Source organism: Camelus bactrianus, chromosome 10 (assembly GCF_048773025.1).
Source record: "Camelus bactrianus isolate YW-2024 breed Bactrian camel chromosome 10, ASM4877302v1, whole genome shotgun sequence".
Classification (NCBI taxonomy): domain Eukaryota; kingdom Metazoa; phylum Chordata; class Mammalia; order Artiodactyla; family Camelidae; genus Camelus; species Camelus bactrianus.
The window spans coordinates 28,644,910-28,671,431 of NC_133548.1; the positions used below are offsets into that span (position 1 = coordinate 28,644,910).

The following is a 26,522-nucleotide window of genomic DNA, read 5'->3' on the forward strand; positions in this document are numbered from 1 at the left end:
TGTGAGAGAGGCCCTCCCTACACCCAAAAGAAGGAAACCTTCTTATCTCTGAAAATGAAGAGACTAGAGGCATCTGATTAAATGGGGCTTGCAAAATTTTCCCTAGGTGACTTAGCTCATACCCTTTGTCCTATCATAATTTTCCATAACTTTCCACTCTTCATCAGATCTAATATAAAAATGATCTGGTTTAGCTGTGTCTTTGAGCCCTCATTTCCTTATGAAGTCTCCTGTGTCATGTAAAATTTGAATTTATATGTTTTTCTCTTGTTAATCTGTCTTCTATCAGGGATCCCAGCTGAGAACTTAGAAGGGTAGAGAAAAAAGATATTTTTCCTCCTCTATAATATTAATCCTTTTCCTATCTTTTATACTACCAATATTTCTTTTCTAAGTTAACTGTTTAGAAATTTTACCATACTACTTTTGCCATATATTTTAAAATTTTTTATATAAATAGATATTTCTATTATTTACTTTTATAGATTTATGATTTCTCATCACAACTAAGACAGTTTCCTACCCTTAGACTGTGTGTATATATATGTATATACATAATCTCTTCAATTTTCTTATAGGGATTTTATTTTTAATTTTTCATACATTTTTACTCTATCTGGAAATTATTTTTGAATCTGAATTATAATAGGGATCCATTTTATTTTCTTCAAGTTTGACAGGCATTATACCAACACCATTTATTTAATAATGCACTATTTTCTCAATGAATTAAAATATCTTTATCTTCTACTAAATCCTTTTATATAGTAGAATTCATATCTGGATTCTCTCCTCCACTAATCTACTTGCCTTGTCTTATGCCAATACCATATTGATTTCATTATGGTAACTTTATAGCATGATCTGAAATCTGGTGAGGCAAGTTCTTCTCATTTTTTTCTTTTTCTCAAAAGACCTTGTCACTTCCCCCATAAGTACTCAAGAGTATATTATCCAAATTAAAAAACACACACACACATCAGTTAAAGTGAAATCAATTAAGACACTTCCTGGAAGTACAATAAATGCATATATGCAAGTGTGGAAAACTGGCTTTTTAATAATTCTAATCCATTTTACCCCTAAACAAATATGTTTTCTTTTTCGTTCAGATCTTGTATGTCTTTCAATAAAATTATATAGAGTATATATATATAATTATCTTTACTTCGAATTATGTCTTTCTTGTTAAATTATTAAATATTTATATAGTTTTAGGTACTTTTAAGAATGGAATATTTTTTCCCATTTCCTTTTCTAGGTAAATACTATTTGAGTAGATTTTACTTGTTTATCTAACCATCTTATTGTATCATCTTAGTAATTTTATAAGTCCTTTTGGGTTTTTAAGTACTGAGTCAAATCATTATAAAAAAGAGACTATTTTAACTTTTTGTTTTAGTTTCTTAATTACATCTGCTAGACTTTCCAAAATATTGATTAAAACACTTATAGAAGTTAATCCATACTTACAACCTGATTTTGACTTAGATTGTTACAGTATTTCACCTTTTGAGAAAATAATTGCCATTTGCCCTTGGTTAATAGGATATGTGTATTTAAGCAGTTTATTTATATTCCCTTTTAACTTAGAGATTTTAATAAGAATAGCTAGTTGATAATTGTGATGCTTATCAACCATTGATTGACTGATATGGAGCCATTCCTGTATTCCTGTATAAAATCCTAATAGGTCATAGGTATCACTCTTTCAATTAAATAATTAAATAATGTGTGAATTAGATATGCTATTATACTTTGAATTTTGCATTTATATCTTCAGTGATGTTGGACTTTTTCTTTTTTCTTACATGCTAGCAGGATTAGACATTAAAAAGATACTGGATTCAGTATACAATGAACTTTAACAGCTTTCCATATTTACCATGATCAGGTAAATTCTTTCTTACTCTTTAAGAGCTAAATAACAATTGCAAATCTGGTCATAGTGCATTTTTCTATGTACTTTAGTTACCTTTCTAATCTCTTTTATGATAATAACTTATGGAAGTTTTATAATTATTGAGTCAATTTTAATAATTTATATTTTGCTAGGACATAATTCACTGCATCTAGATTTTATATGTTGCCACAGAACTGCAGTTATAATATCTTATAATTTATCTTGTCTATGACTGGGTCTTCTCTCTCAATCTTAATCATTATATTTTTGCTCTCTGTTTCCTTTAACAATCAGGCTGAAAAGGGATTTTGTCCTTTTCAAAGAATGATCACTTGGGATATTTTTATCCTTTATCCTTTCTTTGTCTGTTTTCATTTTCTTTGATTTGAGCTGTTATCTGTATTAACTCCTTCTTCCTGCTTTATATTGATTTATTTCATTACTCTTTAATTAATTTATTAAATTAGGCAAAAGAATTATTTTGAACTAAAGAAGTCTCAGTAAGATTTGAGATAAGTAGTATAGTTTAATAAAATGAGATTATTCGGTAATGGGTAAAATACATCATAAATCTGTCTCTATTAAGAGATGTATGTCTTTTAGCAAATCATTTAATATATGTAGCTAATAGTTTCCACATGTGTAAACTGAAAAGAGAATACAGAGTCTCAAGATTCCTGTTAGGTAAAAAATTGCACCTGATAAAACTGATAAATTATAAGCTCCATTTGAGAAAGTAAGGTGTTTGAAGGAATGAGAGACCTTGGGAATCACTGCCTTCAGAAACAATAACATCTAAGAAAAAATCAATTTTTTCTACGATAGTGAAATTTAATGGAGACTTATACACATTCTATAAATGTTCAGGTCATAATCAAGTGAACTCCTAAGATGTTTCACAAATATGAATGCCCTAGTACAAGATCTTTTTAAAGAAGGTGCATCTAAGTTGGACTGCTTAAAATGACAGAAAGATTTAAAGAAAAAAGTTAGTACCAGGTCATAAAACTACATCCTCATATTTTCTTATAAAAAAAGAACCTAATGTTAAATAGTTTTTAGGTACCCCATAAACCCTGTGATCTTGCTAACAAAAACCTTGGTATGTTTATTTACATTTTTATTGGGAGAATTCATCACACTGATAGATTTACAAAGAGTCTGGGACCTGAGAGAAGCTGAAAAACTATTCTTAGATTAGTAATCCAACTTTCTACCTTTAGTCTGTGATTAAACCTTTCTATGGTTATAGTTCTGCTACTTCATGAAAGAAATCTTTCTATTGTTCGACAGTTACAACTAGCAAAAAACTCTAGTTCACATCAAGTCAAAATTTACCTCTAAAATTTTCATCTATTTTGTTGATTTCAGTCTCTGGAGCTTGAGAGAATAGAACAAGTCCCGATTCCAGAAAATAACCCTTTACATATTTGGAAATAATCGTCTTAATTTTCAAGACATTTTTCTTATTCAGGCTGATTACTTTTAAACAATACAGCATAAGGATGTAACTTACTAATTCGGATTTTTTCTTCAAAGGAAGATGCTTTTACCACTCAGGAAGATAATATTTTATATTTTGTAAAAGTTCTACTTCTGCAGAATTCTTACAAATTTACTCCACTAAATCTGTGGTAACTGTAACTCATAAAATACCTTAAAATTATTTTTAAACTATGGGTTATTTGTCAAAATATTATTCATGGATGGATTTCAACACATCTTCAAATTTTAGCCAAAAATCACTTTTGTATTAATATTTACTAATTCACAAGGAATAAATGTAGTAATATTATTTTAAGTGGTTCTAAAAATACCATGTACATTAATTATTTTGCAGGAAAAAGGGCAGAAATACTTAGTGAAGCACATCAAATAAGAGAGGACAAATTCCAAGATGGTAAACCAAACTCTGTAATAGCACCAAAATGAAATAATTATACAAGAGCATTACTTACGGATAGAATTTTGAAAGCTGTTCAGCTATTGCATAAGCTGCTGGGTCTCTGTCTAAGGCATACAGAGTAATATCTGACTCCTTCTGCAAGATGGCTTTTGTATGTCCTCCTGAACCAAATGTCATATCTAGAAAAAACTAGCCAACAAAGAAAAAGAAAATTACCACTTAGCATGAACAAAATTTACTCTTGCCAGCTACCTTAATTTCTAGATACACATAATCCTATTCAGAGCTGATAGCAAACAGAAAAACAATTACAATTGTTTTGCCTAGAGTTTGGTTTGTTATACATGAGATGTGAATCAATTATGAATGATCAATCCAAGAGAATCTGCCAGAGTATCAGAAAATGATAATCTCCGGCACAAGCTGGACAATTCAAGATGAAATTTATATTTCCCTCCATAAGGTCAAACTGGCCACAGTGTTGTGTTGTTAGCTTTTTAATAATGCTTTCAAGCACCTGGCTAATAATATTTCCAACAATTTCTCATCATTTGGAGGTAGTTTACAATTAGTGTGGCTGAATTACCTCAAGTTCTATAAATGCTTAACATTAAACATAAAGATATTCAAAAATACAGAGAGAGCTAGAGCGTGTGTGCACAAGAGAGATTATACCTAACAATAGTCCCAGGACAGGTCTTTAAAAATCTAACCTGAAAAAATAGACAAATTAACAAATCAGAACTGGAAAAAGCCCTAGGCTTAAGGTAAAACACCTGGGGTAAATTCTAGCTCTGCCACTAAGCAGCTATGGAACTTAGGAAAGGTCACGTAAAATTATAGTGTCTTTAGACTTCTCCAGAGTTTAAAAAGAAAAAGAAAGTCTGGAAGATACCCCAATACCTACATAACTGATAAGGTGACATACAGTTTCTCATCTAAATCGAGACACTTTTGAGAGGGAAAGATTTGCCAGGACAACAGGATATGATGTTTGAGAATATGTATATTTAAATGCCTGGATCACTCTAGATACAAAATAAACTTAATTGGATCTGAATCTATTTCTCGGCTATATCATTTGGCCACACTATTTTAAAAAAAAAATAGGTCACATTTGAGCAAGAAACCAGACCTGGACCATGAGAAATATATGTGTGAACAAAGCAGTTGATTGTAGCTAGTTTGGAAGTCAAGACACTCAGCACAAACCCTCAAAGTTATGCTCTTAGTTGAATGTGCCCTCTCAATAAGCTTTACTGCTCTGATGAAAATAAAAACAATTATTCCAATAACATTGAATACTATGACAAATAACACACTATAAGCCAGACTGTTAAACATATTTAAACATATAATTTTTAAAAAGTTCATGTGTACATTGCACAAAGGAAATTCCTATAATGGATGTGAACATTTCCCTGCTCTGAATGTTATAATGTATTTCAGGGGAGAATGGTCAGAGACAAGGCACAATTGTGCTTTGATTTTTTTGTTACAGCTACCATGCTGAGTCCATCCTCTGATCAGGTCCTCAGAAAAGTTAGCCTGTTATTCAAAGAATAATATGGGAGAAAATCTTCTGATCAAAAGTGAGAAGAGGAGGGATGTAAAATAAAGGAGAGATGTAAATGTGGTAAAAATGGACAAGCACTGCTTTTTAACATAAATGTGTTAGCATAACTTAACCTTGCACTTCTATTACTGTCAGCACAAAAGTTATGGCTACACATATTTTTTTACCTTTTTAAGCAGTAACTTTAAAACAACATTTAAAGTCTTATTATTTGTATGGATGTTAGGAGTATATTCTCAAGATCAAATAATTTCCTTTCCTGGTCTATACACTTATTTTATGCATCTATGAACAGGTAAAAATCTTCCACCATAGCTTACCTTAGTTTTAAAATTGCTAGAGGCTTAGCCTAATTTAAATAAAGAACTTTGCCAGGCAAAACTATAAACTTCTTGTTATGCCTCAATTGTATAACCCTGGATTTAAACTAAGAGTATATCAAATAAAATAATTTACATATGATTACCTTATCCCAAGCCAGGAAAGTCCCAATCAATATTTAAAAAGAAAAATCCTCATTATTAAAAATATTCTGGAAAATATGAGATGATGCTTATAATTTACATGATTATTTTTTATATATCATGATTATGACCTTGGAAATGTACTGACAATCAAGGAAGTTTCCATAGGAAAAAAATAATCTATTATTACCAGTCAGGTGGAACACAAAGCAAAAAGTGGGAAACAAATGGGACTTATGAAACTAGAAGTGAACCCCACCAAATGTCCCAGGTTAATAGGTGATTAGAGCCATCGATTTTCAGTTTTTAAATTCTAATATACACTGCCCATCGAATATAGTAAGAGACCTCTAGGCCTTGTGAGTCACTCAGCACTGCAACTGAAAGGGAGCCAATTACAGCTTCCTTTCTCCTGGGTCCTTAACTTGACATAAGAGCGCATCTTTTAATTTGTACAAGTTGATAATAAAATAAGGAACTGGACAAATTTTTTGTTTAACAAAAGCATAAGAATAAATAAATCTGAATGTTTCAAAACAATCCTTTTATGAGTCTCAACTATGCATATATTCAAGTGTATAGCTTATGCTCCAACTATATCTGGAACTCTTTCTTTGAAATTATCTGATATAATTCATTTAAAAAGCCAAACTCATATTTGATACGAAGAGATTTTTCTGGTAATTTCACTTATCACTTGTATAACCCTGTCCAACTCAGTTTAATTCTCTGAGCTTCGGATGCTTTGTCTAAGAAATGGGGATAAAATATGACCCTGTTTACCTGAGAGGTTTATAAAGATTATCTTATTTCTTCCTTATAACCACTGAGTAGATGTTAGTAAATTTTACCTACACAGAAACTAAGATTACACTAAGCTAGTAAGTGGCAAAGGCAGGAATTGAATATAGGTGTATTGGGCTCTAAAACCTGTGTTCTTTCTGGCACCACTCTGCCTCTGCATTAAATCGATAAAGCCTATATTTGCACACTGCTTTATGGTTTCCAAGCATTAATGTTTTCCTACTTGGTCTAACAAAAGCTCTGTAAGAGCATATGAACAAATGGCATTATCCCCATTTTTACAAATAGAAAAGTCAGGTGCAGAGAGATAATGTGCCTTAAAAGATCGTATTACTGGTAAGTGAGGGAAAGAGAATTCTAAACAAGGTCTCACCAACTCTGAATTCTGTGCTCTTCCTGAAAAAAAAAATGAAAGAGAAGAGGGGAGTGAAGGAGTGAAAGAAAAAAATAAGAACACAAAGTGGATGGTATAAGAAAGAATCATGGCAGAGATGGCTTTACAAAAATTATGCAAGAAAAGTTTAATGTTTTATAGATGACTCATTCCCATTGGAATTTAGGCTCTTGAAAACCAAGTTCTTTCTTTATCTTTATGCAGCAGGTTAACGCTTGAGATATGTATATATGTCTCTCTCTTCCTCTTCTCTTTTAAGCAGCTGCCTAGGTATTCAGAGCTTTAGAATGTATATTCTTTGAGGATTTTTGCATAGAAGAAAGAAAAAAAAACTTTCTATCTTTCCTGTCATTTGAAAACAATCACTTTTGTACCTTTTAGTTACAAAACAACAACAAAGTTCAGAAAGAGAGAATGCTAGTTACTCTGGGTAGGTGGTGTCTTTAAGGAAAAGAGAGATTTCTTTGAAATTGGGTAAAAGAGAGAAGGAAAACATGAACAAATTCCAGAAAGGTGTAGGACCAGTGAAGTGACTGACAGGTGATAAGATCTCAGAACAGCTGGCTAGATGATGAACTAAAGGAGGATGGACGCTCAATCATGGGATTCCCAGTGCTACCAGAGATTTCCATCCTCTCTGTAATACAGAAGTAGAACCTTTGGTCGTAGAGGGTCTAAGCAGGTTAAAACAAAAGGCATCTTAGGGTAACTAAGTGTGGCATGAGGTGAGTAAGAAGATGCAGGGCCTCTGCATAGCTCTGGATGGTGTGTGGGGTCTGGGGGATAAGTGAATTGATGATTTCTCAGCACAGGGACACTGGGGATCAGAATCAAAATGAAAGGGATTTAAAGGGAAAAAAAATCCTATCATTTGAGGAAGAAAATTCATCACAATTCTCCAACTTTGCCTCCAGTTTAATATGGTAGTAGGTGTTAAGTATATATTTAATGATGTGATACAAAAAATGAGCTCAGTCTCCCAATGGAACTACGATAAAGACAGCAACACTCATTTGTGCATATGAATTCAGAAATACTCCTCAACATATAAGACTCATTATGATAAGATCACATAAAATAGTCATAAGATGCCCAACTTTAAAGTCATTCAATATCAATGTATTCCTAATATCACTAACTGTCATTAGTGAAGAGAACTTTTTCAGAACATTAATAATGATCTGTAATTATATAAATCTATAGCATCATGTTTTTATTTGCTGATCAGTCTCCTTTACATTTGAAATAAGAAGATGAACATCTCTTATTTTAGGTTAGCTCTTTTAATCAAAACAACTAAATGACATTTTATCCCCATGGTCTTCTAAATATCATAGAAAGGATTAGATTCTACTTTTCCCCAAGATGAGTCACACTTGAAAAGTTGAGCTATGGCTGTGGATCTGATATGGACAGGATACAGATACAGACTTTCAGAGCTCGGAGGGATATAACAGACTATGCCACCTCCTCATTTCACTTATTAGGAGACATAGGGTGAAAGAGGGTAGGAGGTAACTAGTTGAGGGCAAAGCTAATATTAAAACCCAGATCTCTGCTCCTTCCACTTCAACTCATAATACTCCCCCATAATAATCACACTGAAAAGAAAAACCCAATTATTCTTTGAAAATGTATTTTTTTCTTGTTACAAAGATAGATACAAGTGGGAACTCTGCACCTTAAGCCTCTAACACAGCTAAAAGCAGTCACTGTTCTACCATTTTAATTTTCTTAAGACTTTATGATGATAAATCTGTTGAATTAAATTCCAAAGACAATTATGTTTTATATGTGGGCTAGAAAAAAATGTCTGTCCACTATGTGTAACAACTGGTGAAGACTCACTTCTTAAGTTAGTTTTCAAATTGATCTTGAAATTAAAAACAAAAAAATTAACTTAAAATCATAGACTCATGGATGATTAAACCTAGAAGTACCCACAGAAATAACCCAAGTTTAATTCCATCGTTACATACTGCTTTTTCTAGACTCTATCTAGCATTACCCTTTCATATCTCTCAAAAGTGATATCCTTTAAGACAGCTAAGGCTGCTCTTTGAAGGGGGAAGACTGACAGGAATCAAGGGATTTGCCCAAGATCATCCTGCATAAATAGTTACTTAATTGATTTTTTCCCCAATCTAAGACTTCTAATCATTGAAATTTTCACACTGGAACAACGCTGTTAAAATTGGACATGAAAACATTTTTAGCCATGAACAGTTCAAGGGCAGATCTTCCAATTTTGTTTAACTAATGTTGATTAGTCATTTCCAATCTGTGCAAATTTTTTAAGTAAGTTCTTATCTGAATTTGGAAACAATATGACCTGATTTCACTTTAAAATTTCTTCCTATGAATATTTTCCTTTCTGGCAATTACTAATTCTAAGTTTTTAGAATTAGTCTTCTGAAAAAATTTTAGTTAAATCACCTATTTCTAACTGGTTTCATTTTGAAATACTAAAATGTCTCAGGCATGTACTTAACTTTCTAGATTTTTTTCAGGAGGTAAATGAATTAAAATGCACGGCATTAATTAATAATCTGTATATTTACTGAACATTCAGTAAGATAAGGCCATATGAGGTAATACAAAGATAATAACTTATGGGCCTTCCAGTTTGGTAAGAGAATTTAGACATGTACAGAAGTAACAACTAGTAAAGAGAAATCAACAATATAAGAAGTGTGTGTGTGTGTGTGTGTGTGTGTGTGTGTGTGCGTGCATATATATATATATATAAAACATTTTACCAGGAGTAAAAAAACATATTAATTTTAATTACTCACACTTTCTTCTCACTCTCCATATTCTCCAAATCAAATTAGATACCAAGTCCTGTTGATTTTCCATAAAAATTATCTCTTAAATCTTTCCACTCCTATTTTTTAACTCAGGCCCCCATATTTCTTTGCTTTATTATTGCTCATAATAACTCATATCCATGCCTCTAATCTCAATTCTAATTCTTCTTGCTACACTGTTAACAGGATATCCTTTCTAAAATAAAATTGTAGCATGTGACATTCTTATTTAAACTTCATCACAGGCTCTCCACAACTACACGATAAGAGTCCAAACTTCTGGGAAAAATGGACACTAGTCTTCATATTCTGGCCTTTACATTTCTTTCCAACGTTATCCCACTACTCCCAGACATGAACTTCACAATGTATTCTCTAGCCATACAGGAGTACATATAATTATCAAGCATAACAAGCTGTCTTATGCCTCCTCTCCCTTTGCCTTTCCATGTCTCTCAAATTTTATTCTCAAACAGTTAAGAGAATCCAATACATCTTTAGCTGTATTCCAACTATTCCAAGAGTTGAAAGTACAGTAGCAGGCCAAAATAGGCATGGGTCTTACTCTCATGTAGCTTTCAGCCTGGAGGTCTTAGTATCTTCAATATACTGTTCCTTCTTTCTAGAATAACCTCTGAAAGATGCCCCAGATATTTGTGTCCCTGGTGCCAAACAGTAACACATGAAATATAATCAACAAATAGCTGCTACATAAATAAATAAGAACAAGGAGAATTAGATCTTAACAAAGGCAAAGACATAGGAAAGGATATGTCAGATATAAGGAAGAGTAAGGTTGACTGGAATCCAGGATTTATTAAAAAGAAAAGGGTGGAAAGGAGAAAAAGGGAGAAAACAGAAATGGAAAAATGAACAGCTTTCATGTATGCTCCAGATAGTGTGTTATCTGTTGTGATATTTGTTCCCTGTCTTAATCCTCACAGTAACACTGCTGTAAGATGGACAAACCAGGAAGTAATACAGGAAAGGTAATGTGAAGTCAAACTGCATCAGTCCTAAAAGGCCACGATAAGTAATTTGCACCATATTTACTAGACGCTGAAGAGCTTTGAGGACTTCTTTTTTTAAGTACAAAAAATAATATAACTGCCAATATCAGATGGAAGTTAGGGTGTGAGAATACAGAGGTAATCCGGGTAAGAGAACACAAGACCTTGAACTGGCAACAGGAATGGAGAGTAGTAACAAATGTATGTACATTTATTTCTTGTTTATTTTATGCAAAACACGGTGCTAAACATTTTTTTTGTGTTACTCATTCATTTTATACCTAGGCATAAATACACACACATACACACACACACACACACATTTAGTTAATTGAATGTGACTGTCCAAACTGCACTCTGAGCCAAGTTACTATGATTATCACTATTTTACAGAGGGGAAACAGGAGGTTTAGAAAGGGTCAGATAAGTTGTCCGAGGCACAGTTAATGAATAGTGAAACCGGATTTTAAGAACAATTCTGTCTCCTGAAACTGTACTACTAACTACTTTTTTTTGTTTTTTTTTATAGAGGTACTATAGTAATTAGATGTAGTGTGTGGAGAAGTGAGAAAAATTGTTTAAATGATCACAAAGCATGCTATCTAGGTAACTAAGAGGACAACAGGCACGATTATGCAATTATTGTGTGCCAATGCTCACTATGCCACACACTTTAAAAACCTGATCTAATTTAATTCTTACCACAGCCTGTACGGTAGGTAAAATAATTCCACTTTACAGATAAGTATATTGGAGCCACTTTCTTAGGAAAGCATGAATTGCTGGTACAATTAGAGACAGAGGCAGAAATAAGTTAAGCATACCCTGCCACCTCCCAGTTAGTGTTAGAGAGGCCAAGGAATAACTTCTTAATCCAGAAGAGAGAAAACTGAAAAATATATGAAGACACAGGCAGCTTGATAGGATAAAGAGGTTTAAGAATTTCAAATGGGAATAGAATAACTCTTTGCAGTAAACTTGAAACAGTGAAGTGAGGGACACTGCCAAACAGAGATTGTAAAGTGAATAATAAAAAATAAAATCCACAAATGTAATAGGGTCAATTATAGTAGCATTAATTCACAGAGGGAGCAAGAAGTTTGGTTTCCAAAAGTATTTAAAGAACATTCAATTCTAAGTGTATTTTTAAAAGCTCATCCTAATAAAAAATATTAATACATGCAGAAAAAAAGTAAGATAAATAATTTTCATTATATAGATATACACTATGCAGCCTTTGGGAATATTGTGCCCCAAATACAGTGTACCTGGCATACTTTTACCAAAAGCAACAGCAGAACTCCTTTGATGTAACTAATGAGACAAATGTTAACAGAGAAGAGCTAGTTATTTGGATATGATATGATATATCATGATATGTGATATATAATGGACATTATGACTACAAAAATTCACTAGAAAGAGTGATCTGCTCTATAATGCCACTGAAATGGTTATAATTGCTAAGGAGATACTGTTCTATCATGTGTACTTAAATCACTCAAGACTATCAGTGACTTCTCTCAGGCTTTACTTAGGTTTTCTGTCTAATCTCTTGACAGGCAAGACACTGATGCATTGGCAGACCTAAAATAAATTAGAACATGTAACTGTGAGCATAGAAGGCCACCAACCTTATAGTCAGCTAACATTCTGAACAAACCTTTTTCCGACAAAACCCCTTGATTTATTGTCTTGTCAAGGTCTGTTGAGTATCTGTCTGCTATGCGCTTATTTTGTTTTATTTGTATCTATTACATGGGCTTACATAAAAGGAAAAAAATCTCAAAATAACATAAAAGTCATACCACAAACAAAATAATCCATGTATTGCAATAAATTTATCTCCTTTCTCATTTTGTGAAGAGTATTGGTGTCACTATGATGATTCATTCTGCCTAAATTCTGCAAGCATTTCATCTTGTAGCTTAAACTCTAATTCACAAAAGAAATCTTGACTTATAACAAAACTTATTTTTTCTCTTCTTTATAAAGTATGTTCTTCAATTGTATTAAATTAAATATTTGGAGTATTCATCCTTCCTGGTGATGAGTAGCTTTTACTTCTATCTGTAACACAGAATGAATTTCAGTCATAAGCCCCAGGCTCATACAAGGGACTGCCACGTGATCAGCTTTCAGATACAATGGTTGAATTAACACAAATAGCTAAAAATAATATGGCATGGGTGGTCTCAACAAGCGCAATTTCACAAAGGTCTCAGGCCAAGACAATGAAAATCTGTCAGTAAGTTTTTTAAATAAGAAAAATAGTTTTTAATCTACACCATCAAGAAACTCATATACCATATTCTGGACACACTTTCCCATGAACAGTACACAACTACTGAGAATGCTATACAGTTATTTTCTTCTAATAATAATTAAATATATACTGTTTATAGTATTTGGAAAAATGTGAAAATAATGCAATACTGAACTCGTTAACAAATGTGTTCAGCATATTCTCTTTTCAAAAAATTTTGGTGGGGGTAAGACATTTTACTAAAGGTGGTTTCAGCATGGTTCTAATATTAAATTCTTAACATCATTAAAATAAAACCAATAATGGAAAGATTTTCTATTACTTGGCCTCCAAATAACATTAATTCTATACAAATCAAAGCAGACCAATACTACACTAACATGAAATCCTCGTGTGGAGTAGATGTTAAGACAGCAAAATTTAAGACATGAGAAAAAGTCTCATAAGTTAAGAAGAGAAAAGTCAATCAAGAAATTGCCTTTAAAATAATTCAAAATGATTAGAAGAGGCAAGTTTAATAAAATCTAAATATTTTACTGCTTTTGTGACTTTCAAGTATTATTTGAATTGAAAAGCAAGATATAAATGAGGCAGCAGGGTATAAAAGAAAGAGACTGAAGGTCAAAATATCTGATTTCTGATCCAGAATCTATTATTTAATGGTCATAAAAGTTGGGCAAGGTACTTAACTTCTCTGAACCTCAATTTCCTCATGTGTAAATAGAGATAAAAATACATTGCTCTAGTCCACATCACCAGGTTACTGGGATATGCAAATAAGACAATATGCATGAAGGAAATCTGAAAATGGTATGGTGTTATATAAATAATATTGATAAGATGTATTTTAATAATTACTCTCAAAAGGCCTAAACTCCATAGTAATTTACACTAAATCTAAAAGTAACTTAACACACAAAAAACATTTCATAGCTTCTGAATTTGAAGAAACACTAACGAAACCTTCATTTGGCAGATGGTCTTTTAAAGAAGCCTCTCAATACTGTTAACACTTCTAGATGGAGAAATTTCAAAGAATTTTAAATGCAGTAAATATCACGTATGATATATCTGAAATAAGAATATAATAAGACAATTTCATAATTAGTCTGACTTTCCTATATGCCTTAAAACAAAGAAAATATCTTTGAATTATCTTATTCAGTCCAAATTAAAAGAATACAGCTTACTAGATGTCTTTTACTTACTATTTAAAAACATATTTTAAAAATGTAAGTATTATTATTACTTTTCTTCTTCAGAAAGTAATACGTTTAAAATTTTTATTATTGTCCTTTAAAATTTTACCACACTACTAATCATATTTTGTGTGTAAACAACTCCATGTAGGGACAATGAATTGGTCAGTGGGGTTAATTTAACTATATTGGTATTCTGACCTATTACGAGAAACAAAGCATCCAAAATTTCTCAATTTTTAACTGACCAGGAAGAGTTAGCCAATGGGTTCATTTAGAAAAGGGTCGCAGAGGGAAGGTATAACTCAAGTGGTAGAGGGCATGCTTAGCATGCAGGAGGCTCTGGGTTCAATCTCCAGTACCTCCTCTAAGAATAAATAAACAAATAAACCTAATTACCTCCCCGCACCAAAAATAAAAAAAAAAAGGTCTCCACTCTACATAACCTTGGAAAGGTCACTTAATAAAAGTAAGTCTTAATACTGCTGTGTGAAACAAAGAGATAATTCATATGAAAATGCTTTGTACACTATAGATAACTACATAATACATTATTTTGCCATTAAACACTTGATGGTGACAATAATGGCATATCTAATTCTACCTCAAATGTATTTAGAAATATTGTCTTTCAAAACATCAGAGATCAAAAATCAGAAAATTAAGTCAGATAGTCAAAATGATTTATTGCCTATAAAAATAATTTAACAACATGAGAGTCTCACTATAACAGATCTACCACCTGTTGAATTTCACTACATTGAGAACCTCAAAAGCCTACATCATGGTCTCTGTTCTTGGACCAGTGACCATGAAACCTGTGTTGTGTGCCTCTTGAACCTCTCCCAGGTATGACACCACAGCCCACTTTCAAAAAGTACGGTTGGAATACTTGAAGCAGCAATAGTCCAGAGTTACAAAGGTACTTAAATGCTAAATATGAGCATTACTGCAGAGGCCATTTAGATTTCTAAACAATAAGTGTAACATGCAAACTACTATATTTCTAAGCACCAGGACTATATAAGGTTGGAATACAAAGGGAACAACTTCTTAAAACAAAACAAAAACTACAAATTGCTATAACAAAGGGAAGCCAGTCTTCCCTATGTATGTCCTACTTTTCAGGTGGTTTTTCTCAGTTAATTCTATTTATTAAACAACTAAAAAAGCCCAATATTTCCAATCCATTTTAAATTAAATCATCTTAAATCATGCCTTCTGGATTTGAGGAGGAAACACTAAAAGTCAATTTCTCCAACTATTCTTTCAATCCTTCACCTAAAATTAAACTTCTAATCTCAACTCTCTATCTCCAGTTCTTTATTTATGTTGTAATAAACATGACTCCAAAATAAGTCAGAAATTGCTTAAAGCCTGGAAATCTTTTAGTTATGCCAAATTATGTACTACAGAACGTGTTACCATTTGCTGTGAGACAATACCATTTATGTCTTCATAATACAAAGTATCAAGCCCACTTATCTGATATAGTCCTAAGATACCACAAGATAGACTATGTGATCTTTGAAGGAATCTGTGACCCTTAAAAAAAAAAAAAAAACGGAATAATAAGTAAAGAAGAAAGTTCAGTAGCCTATGTTTGAGGTAAAACATAATATTCCATAAAATTTCAGATGATCTGGTTAATCACTTGAAAAAGGCTTCAAATATATAATCACTGAGTATATGTTTGACTTCCAAACAAAGGTCAGGAGTAAGCTAATGTAAAATAATAAGCATTAAAATATTAAAATTAGATCAAGAAAATTCTCCTTATTCTTGCTAGAAAGAGAAAATCAGGCAGAAACCACCAGCATTTTCTGTTAATTAAGATATTTTACTGTTAGAACACAATGCTAAGCTATTTTCTGACCATTAGTTTTCACAATAGGCTTAAAATAAACCCAACTTTGCCTTTTAGGAGTTTATCATATTTCAGATATGTAATTGTTGTTACTTCTTAAAATGTTATTGTGCCAAAAGAACTCTTCCATAATATATTACTACTTGCCTTTTTATACTTGGAGTTCATAATTAAACACTAGAATATTACCCACAGACCTGAAATATACCACAGATTTACGTCCATATACTATTTTTATAAAAATATTTTTAAGTTGTAAAAAAGAATACTATTGACTGCTCTAAAATTTTTTTTCTTTTACACAAAAAGGTAAGCCCTTGAGAGGTAAATTTCTTTATGCTAATATAAAGTATAAACAAAATTTAGGTCTTTTTGTCTCTAAACTTCTGTTCCAGGTTTTTTCTAAGTCTTCTAATTTTAATTAATTGTTGAATTCTCAAGAGTGTCTCACAAAGGACAAAAAAACTAAAACACAAAGGAGGAAGTAAAAGCAATTTGAATTACCATGATACACAAACCGAAGACATTATAAGAAAAGAGAAATTCACAAATTTCATCAAATTATATAGAAAAATCAATGTTTGCATTAAAATTTCAGATAAAATTTTAGGTAAAAGTATTGTCACCAATTTTAAATTCTACAGGCAACTGTAAAAACATCTGTGCTAGAGTTCAATTCTATAAAATGCGTTATAACTTCAGGGATAACTTTAAAATGTAAACCTTAATATGATAGTCACACGAAAGAAAGACCACTTGCCTTCTGGGAGATATGCAGTAACTCTCTGCTGCCAAGTAAAGTTATTATTAGTAGACTCAGTGTTATACCTTCGTTATACAGTATAATGTAAATGAAATCTAGGATAATTCTCATTACTGCCAGTCTGCATCTATTGCTTTGGTTGAACAAGTGGTAACTAAAGCAAATGAGCTAAGCATAGCAAATACTGACTTCATCATTAAAAATGTTTTTTAAAACATCACTTAATTTTATTAAGTATTTTACTTTGCATTAATTCACATTATAATTCTACCTAATGTAAACATTAGTTTTATGTCTTCTGTCATGATCATTTATCTAGGTTTTAAAATACATATAATTGAACAGATAATTATTAAACACTTCATTTATAAGCAACATGCTTTAAATATATATATAAATGTGGCTATATGACTTCAGACAAGACACTTTACCTCTCCAGGCCTGAATTTTCTCAACAAAAAGTCAAGAAGATTTGAAAAATGATCTCTTCAAGCTCAAATATTCTGTAATTCTAAAATAAATCTAAAAAAAAAACTCTAAAATAAAGAATCTAAACACATCTGTGACTATAAATTAAGAGATATCTCCTTTATATTAAAAAAAAATTTTTATGTCTGCAGCAAACTGGATTTTTTTTTTTTTGGAGGGGGGATTAGATTTTTTATTTTCATTTTTATTTTTATTTTTAATGGAGGTACTGGGGATTGAACCCAGGACCTTGTGCATGCTAAGCATACACTCTACCACTGAGCTATATCCTCCTTCTTCCTTTGCATTTTTAATAGTGTTAAATAAACTTGAAATAACTCTAGTATAACTTAACAAGTCAAGTGAGCAAGAAATTTAAATTTAAAGTTAGTAATTTATCAAAATACTGGTAAATGTTTGAAATGGTGATTTTTTTCCCTATAATTTTGTAAAATAATAGTTGATCTTTATTCATCACCTATGGAAATATAAATTACCTTTGTTATTGTAAGCCACAGGAAAAAGGGATCATGTGAGAAAGGGATTTTATTCATGTTCTAGGATAAATGCAAAAAGAAGCCATCTATGTCCCTTCTCCAAATAAGTGATTATTGTCACAGGCAAGAGAACTATTAAGGGAAATTAGAAGCCAGAGGTTTCTCTTTATAAGAAGTAATCTTAAAATCATCAGTAATAAACAACATTAAATCAACTTTTGAATAACTATTGATCAAGAAAAAAATTTAAAGAAGTCAACAGTGTATAATCAAATTTAAGAGCAGATCAATTGCATTAACTCAAAATAAAGAGCACTGCAGTGGGCTCTAGCAGGATTCCTGAAAAGAAAGATTATAAATCAATAGCATTGCAAATTTATATGAAATCTGTTTCAAAGAACTTTGTAGTAATGGCCTCATAACTAAGTGCTGTTGCAATGAAAACACAGCTGATTATGATCAATTTGGGAGTCTCATTTTATTGAAATTTCCATTACAATGTTATTTGAACAAATCATAAAATACTCTTGTATGGCATCCTAGTGATATTTGATAAAATGTGAAGTTTACTGTGCTGGCTAGCTAATCACTGCAGGGAATCATCAAATGGAAATGACTCACTCATGAAAGTTTACTCCTATAATTGTTCACCAGTTGTACACTTCAGCTGATGGAGTACTGATGGAGTCAGGAAGTTTTAAAACTGGTCTCTGTTATTTACTACCACTTGCTCCGTGGTTAATTGACACTTTAATAAATTGATCCAGATGTGTTTCACATTTGTCAAAAGAACTCAAGGTGTATATATAAGGAGTTTATAAATAAAACTAAAGAATTCAATTTAGAATTGAATTTAGAAGTTACAGCTTTAGGAAAAATCCTTAGAGTTATTTCATGGTCTCTTTCTCCACAAATAATATTTGATATTGACTTTAGATATAATCCTATCTTTATCTATTATAACATTCTGTAGGCTTCATTTCTTTCTTTGGGAAATAAAAAATGAAGATACACAGGACAGAATGATATTAAATTAAACACACAAATCTGATTTGGTAATTAAAGATATTAGTGACTTTGCAGTAAGGTTTATATCCCCAAATTTCAATATAGTATGTTAAAGAAAGAAAAGAAACTTGGAATTATGAATCCACATAGAATAATTTAACATTTCTTGTGGGGCTCTGAGGGAAATAAAAATTCAACAATACTTACTAGCACAGTATTTCAGTCAGCTTATAGTACCACTCACATGCTATATTTTATTACAAGTTCAAATATGTTCTGGGAAATAAAACAACAATAAAATAAACTACATACCTAAATCAGACATTGAGCAGATGATGGTAAATGATATTTCATGAATGTAAACATAAAAAATAAGCTAAGGTAAATGGGTTCTAAAAAATAAGTTTACATATTTTAGACTATTATTTATATGAATAATCACAGTTTCCCTTAGAAAATAAATATTATTAGTCTATACCAAAAGAAGTTATTGATGACATTTCCCAGGATAAAAAGAGAAAACCTAAAATTCTATCACTTGTGTTGACTTGGGGGAAATTACAATAATAATCATACTTCAGACGATATTGTAAAAATTATGGCTCAGCCTAAAGAATGTATGGGTAATAGCAAGACTCTGAAGCTAGGTAGTGGAATATAAACTCAAGTGAGTCCTAACACAGGCTTTACAGCTAAAATTATGCATCCTTTTAAAACAGACATCTCGTATCTTTGTTTCTTCTGTACTTCTACTCGACAATTATTTATTGTTATAAATATAAACTAGTAAGTTAACATTCATGCATGAGTCAAATTTTTACACATTCACTTGATATCATTACATCATTAACTTTTAGTTCACAGTAAATGAATTCCAGTAAACAGTATCTCTAAATAAATCCAAAAAAAGATCAAAGTTATTTAATAATTTACATTGTCAAAAATCACAATGAATTAAATACCATCTAGGCCTTGCTTTAAGACACTGTCAGAATATTAAAATATCTTTCCAATGATGTATTTAAATTTATTTTCAAATGACATATGTGATTCATATATATTGTTTGGTGAATCAAATGCCAAAAATAGGCTGAGTCAAGTATGATACATCCCAGAATATCTTCCCATTGAAAAAGTTAATTTTGTGATATGGTATATACAATTTTGTGATATGGTATTCATTGTATTTTCAAGTGTCATGAAAACTAGTATAACAAAAGACAAGGAACAGAATATTAATCAATTCTGGTTATGGGCCAGGCTTGTGGGAAGTCTAAAAAGAGAACACGGCTAAAGATGAAAAATGTCCAAGACAGCAATGCTTGAATGTCTAAACTATATTATAAATATTCAAATACAACCCTTTTATAAAACAAAAGGTATATTTTATCCATAAACTTGATCACTTACTTGTGTGACATAAGTTAAAACCTTACACTTTCTCATACACAAACAATATAGTAAAGCTGTTTCCCAAAGTATATATGTGTATGTGTATGTGGACATATATACTTTTTATATATGTGAAATAAAGTGATGAAACTACAATCTCTAAAGATCTTTCCAAATCAGAAGAGATACTTTTTTCTTTTTCTATTATTATTTTTCAAGTTAGAAAATACTTGTTATTTGGAACACTTCGAACAATAAATAACAAATAGTGTCTGATATGCTCTACCTTTTTCAATCCTCATAAGGATCCTGTGTTACACTTTATTAATATCACCTCCTTCCCTACCAGCCCCACTTCATCCTTTCTAAGAACTATATGGTATACCAGTGTGCAATCTTACCATTCTATTTAAGCATTTCCTGAATGGTACATTTTAAAAGATTCTAAAAATCTCCAGCAACCTAACTAAAGACATGCACACAAAGCTCAGCTGGGATTTATTTAGCTAGTCAAAGAGGATCATAATCAATGTGAAAGTTTACAAACTTACCTACTTCTGTTCAGAAGAACCTTTGGATTTGTGAAGAAAGCTTAGATACTTTTATATTAATTTTTATTTTTAAAGAGCTATCACAGACTTCAGAAGCTTTATATTATGTATTTCTAAGAAATTTCCAGAAAAAATTTATTTTAGCTTATTCTGTTTAATTTCATCAAGAATAGCACTGTTACATTTTTATGAGATTTCTTTCCAACTGTATTAATGCAGAATTCACCCTGTGTGATTACTAGAATGAAGATACGTGATTGGTAAAGTGGTTTATTTCCAAAAATACATACTTAAAGATTCATCAATATGAGTATGTTTTCACAGGTTCCACCATCCTATTCTATCCAAAGAATCTCCTTGCTTTTGACACGTATACTATATACATGGATTAAACTTACTTAACCACAGTATCATCTTCCTAAAAAAAACTTTTTTAACGCTCTTTTACTGTGGTGTTGGGTGAAATTAAGACTGTAAAGGCAATTATTAAAGATAAACAAAAATACTGCATTTCCAAAAGATTTACAAAGAATTATTATCCAACTAAATATGATCAAGCTTAGATAATTTAAAATTTTTTCCACACTGTTAACCTATGCCATTTGCATCCATAATATAAGTACTATATATTATTGTATATAATGAAAAACAAGACAATTATGGTTATTCATAATTAAGCCAAATAAGATTTATGAGACAATATGTTTTCATCTAAAGGGGTGAACCAGTAAAACAATTTTTATTATAAATATAAAATCCAAATTCATAAAATTACCCTTCTAAAAACTTAGTATTATATATTGAAAAGAAAGATTATCAAGAAAACTTTAATAGATTTCTTAATCTATTGAAGAAAAAGAAATCTTAAGCATGTAGACATTAAGAAATCATGTATTTTTTTTGTTGACTGTAAAATATTTCACAGTTATTGACAATAATACAGAATTTTGTGAAATAGGTCGCCTACATTTGCTTTCCAGTAACTTTCTCTTCAGCCCACTCCAGTCAGGTTTTCAATCCCAACCACTTTCCTAAAGCATCTCCTTACAAAATGACCAATGACCTCTATTTAGGTGAAACTCTGTTCTTATCTTACTTGACCTCAGCATTTCACACAATGGATGATTCATTCCTCAAATTGCGTCTTCCTTGGCCGTGGTATTAGATATCTTCTATGGCCTAACTTTTCATTTGTTCTCTAAAACTCAAAAGCCCATATGTCATATTTGTCATTTCTAGTTGGATTTCTACCATACATCTAAAACTTAACACGGTTGTAAAACAGAACCCTTGATTCTACTATATTTAAAAATATATACATGTATGCATATATAAGTATTTATATATTATATGTAAGTGCATATATAACATATAAATGTGCATATTTTTATATATTTATTTGATTATGTATTAATTATGTCTCCCTTAGTAGATCATAAGTTTCATAAAAACACAGATATTTCTTGTTAACTGTTACATTCTCAGGGTTGCAATCAGTAACTGAAACATAGTTAGAGCTCCATAAATATTTATTAAGTGAATGAATAAATAACGTGCAGGATTAGAAAAAAATGATTCTTCACTTTTCTTTTAACTTGGGCCTTAAAATAATGTTTCAAACAGTTTTAAACCTAAAACCATTAGTGGGTAATAACTGATAAATTATTTTATTTCTAAATGCAGTATAGGACAATGGATTGCTTTGATTTTAGTACAGAGTCAAATTGATCCTGAAGTATCAATAATAAAATAATGACGATAATTATGATGATGATAGCTACTAATTGTTCAATGGCTATTATATCCTAATTTAAAGATGCTTTTTTATATATTTAATACTAATAGCAATTCTAAAAGACAGGTATAATCATACTTCCAAATATAAAGAATAAAAACAAGACATAGACACTGAGGCTCAAGATGAAGCAACTTGCCCAAGTTTTTAAGAGGTGGGGCTGGGATTCAAGCCCAAATCAATCCGACTTAAAACTCAATGCTTTTAGAAGAAATTTGTGCTCCAGTTGCCTTTCTTTTAAATGCTAATGTTTACTTATTTGAAACAGAATTCAATTTAATAAAAAAAAAAAAAAAAAGAAACTATCAGTCAACTGCTACAATACCTAACACACTGCAGGACAGTAAAACAAATACAGAAAAAATATGACCCCTAATCCTAAGGACCTTATTATATGTAATTTGAGACCATTATAGATAGATTTCAAATCAGAAAATATTTTAAGAATATATAAAGCAAGTATTTTATGCTTTCTAAAAATGCAATATTCCCTTTTCTTATAATACTTGTTTTAAACTTAAAGACATTAAGTAAAATGTGGATTAAGTAGGATTAAACATTAAGAACAAATTTCCAATATATCTCCTTTACCCAGGAACTGCCTATCAGAGCAGTCTCAGATTTTCTCGGCCCATTTCATGAAAGATGGCTTTCATGGGTTACACATACTTCTCAGGGCCAACTCTGTAAGGAAGATAGACTATGGTTTGATTCCAAGCCAGTACCTATTATTTACCCTTTCTCTCCCCTATAAGAGTGTATATTGGCATATTAAGTGATACATTACAGTAAAATTAACTTGAATTAGCTACAGTTTTTAAAAGTTTAAGTAAAATATTGCAAAATTTTGGTAGTAATGATAATAAGAATAGGCTAGTTGACAATTATAAGTCAAGCACAGTCCTAAGTACTTATATGTAATGTTTTTAAATATTAGCGACAAATTACTTACAACTGGTTATGACTCATCAGTGTGTCTCTGTACATATGTTTGAGACCATGTCTTTATATAACAGGTTAGTTATTCATGTCTCTCAGTATGAATATTTTCTTTATTATTTATCTTGCCTTTTGCCTGTTTTCTAGCTTCACAAGACAAATAGAAAAGACAGAAAAGTAAATTTACATCAATCAGTATTATTACCTCCAATCGGTATTGTCAGAGTTGAGACGAAGGAAACAAAACCGAGTGAAAAAAATCAACAATTTAGCGTGTATGTATAAGTTTCATTTATTTATGCTTTTACTTTCTTTACCAACAACAACTAAAGAAAAACTGGTAACAAATACTCAACAGCAATTTATTAGAATTCATTTTTCTTACTCAAGTCTTGGAAACCACCAGTAGAAGAAAAGGCCTAAAAGTTTAAATAAAGTACCAAGGAACTGGGGAAATTAGTGTTTAAAATATGTAATTCTTTTCATTTGTATTGCTTATAAAAATCATCTTGTTTCTACCTCACTTTTTGTCAACCTCAGAAAAGAAGACTGTTAAGAAACTTTATGCTAATTCTCTAGGGAGGAGACATACAAAGAGAGGATTGAGGATTACTATACTTAAATGGCAGAGGTCCCAGGCCCTTCTTAGTCATTAAATAACAACCCTCACTGATTGGGCCAAGCCAGTGGGGGAAAAAAAAAAAAGGAAACAGAAAGCAAAAACTTAATCACAGTTTCAGATAACTTTTTTAAAAATAAACTTTATTTTTAGAGCAGTTTTAGGTTTATAACCAAATTGGCCAGGTTACTTTTAAGTCAGTTTTGTTGAATCTATATCATGGAAAGATTAACGTAATAGCAGTGATAGCAGAAAAAAGAAACAAGATATTAAAAAATGTTTCAGATCTACAATTGCCAAAACATATCAATTTGAAATGAAAGATGTGGAGGAGTCAGTATTCATTTGCTCATTTATTCACTCAATAATAAAGACTTCATGTATACACTTACAGAACATTATAGACTACCATAGCAAACAGGGAAGACATCACAAGCTCTCAGTTTAAACAACTGAGTGGGATTATGCTTCTGTCAGCTGAAAAATGTAAGATATGAGGTAACAGGATAAGAACTTGACTTGGAACCTTTTGAGTCTGTCAAGAGTATTTAACATCATTATTCATCAAAGAAATACAAATTGAAACCAATGAAATACCACAACACACACACACAACAAAAAAATCCTAAAATTAAGAACACTGACAATACCAAATAGTGTTGAGTTTGAGAAGCAATTGGGACACTCATACACTGCTAATAGAATTGTAAAGAGATTAAACTACTTCGTAATACTGTTTAGCAGCATCCACCAAATGGTAAATATTTACTTACGCTATGATTCAGTGATTCCACTTTTATGTACATATTGCAGAAAAATGGCTGCATATGACTACTCAAAGATATGCCCCAAAATGACCACATTAGCTTCATTCAAAATAGGCAAAACTGGTAACTACTCAAAAGCCCATTAGTAAGAAAATGGACAAATAGATTATTGTATGTGCATAGAATTGAATACCACACTGCAATTTAAAAAAATAATGAATTACTAATCCTATCAAAATATAAATGACTATCACTAACATGGTGAATGCAAAAATCAGCCATAAGTTAGTATATATTTTATGATTTCATTTAAATAAAATTCAAAAACCGGGAAAAGGAGGTGATAAAGTGAGAATAGTGGTTACCTCTGAGGTAGCCTTCTGGATACCAGGATGTTTTATACCTTCACCTGGGTAGTAATTATAAGCATATACTCATTTATAAAAATTCATGAAATTGTACACTTAAAATATCTGTATTTTCATGCCTGTATGCCAGACTTCACTTAAAAAATGTTACTGAAAAAAGAATATATATATATACAGAAAATTAATAAGGGCTAAATATAATAATAATATATATCGAACCCATCTAAATAGAAAAAAAAAAAGAGGTAAGATTATAGATTTCAACCCACAGTTATCAGTGATTATATTAGATGCAAATGAACTAAAAGTTCCAATTAAAATATTTCTCGATTGGGTTTTAAATATACACATACATGTGTGCACATGCATACACACAGTTTGAATCAGTTCAAAAAGATTTTCTTTTATCATACACTGGGTAAAAATAAAATGCATTTGGCTTATAGAATTAGTATTTTAAAATGAAACATTTAAAGTACAAGAAGAAAATATAAATGAATATCAATATAATTCTGGAGTGGGGACAGGCTATCCTAGCATGAAAATAATAACAAAAAACAGTCAAATGAATGGAAAACAGACTGTCTTTCATAAAAATTAAAATTTCTGAGACACACACACAACAAACCTATAAGGACAATTTATAGATAAATTTTTAAAACTTGGTAAAATACTTTCAGTGAATACGATCTGAAAGTATTCACGTCAATAATATTAAATTTTTGCTGGAAACAATAATAAGATTATTAACACCTGAAATTTTATTAAATGGGCATATTAAAAGACATACATATAGACAATTAAAATGTTTAACTTCTGACATAATAAGGGAATGAAAACGAAAATAGAAATAACATGCTCTTGATAAAAAAGGATATTACTTATTGGTCTTGCAGGAAAGACCCCCAGTAACACTGCTGGTAGAATGTCAACAGGTAGGTATTTTCTGGAGGGCAATTTATGATGTATCAAACATCATAAAATGTACATAACCTTTGGTCTATGTCAAGTAATTATTGCCAGTGTAATAATTACATAAAAGAGTTAACAGTTTTCCATGAAATACTGAACAATAACAAAACGTGGAAATAAGCTGAATTTCTAACAGCAGTAAATTGTTTATGCGTGATATATTTTTATAGCAAAATACTATACA

General features: G+C 31.0%; 1 protein-coding gene across 11 annotated transcripts in view; it reads right to left on the reverse strand.

The window, feature by feature from the left end:
* Window positions 1–26,522, reverse strand: part of METTL15 (methyltransferase 15, mitochondrial 12S rRNA N4-cytidine) — a 471,343-nt gene that overhangs the window by 386,562 nt on the left and 58,259 nt on the right. For all 11 annotated transcript variants that reach the window (XR_012509638.1, XR_012509634.1, XR_012509635.1 and 8 more), the window contains one exon: window positions 3,862–3,998. Coding sequence is in view for 5 of the 11 variants with exons in the window: in XM_074372221.1 (XP_074228322.1) it covers window positions 3,862–3,998 (137 nt within the window). In the remaining 6 variants the exon portion in view is untranslated. The remainder of the gene's footprint in view (window positions 1–3,861; window positions 3,999–26,522) is intronic.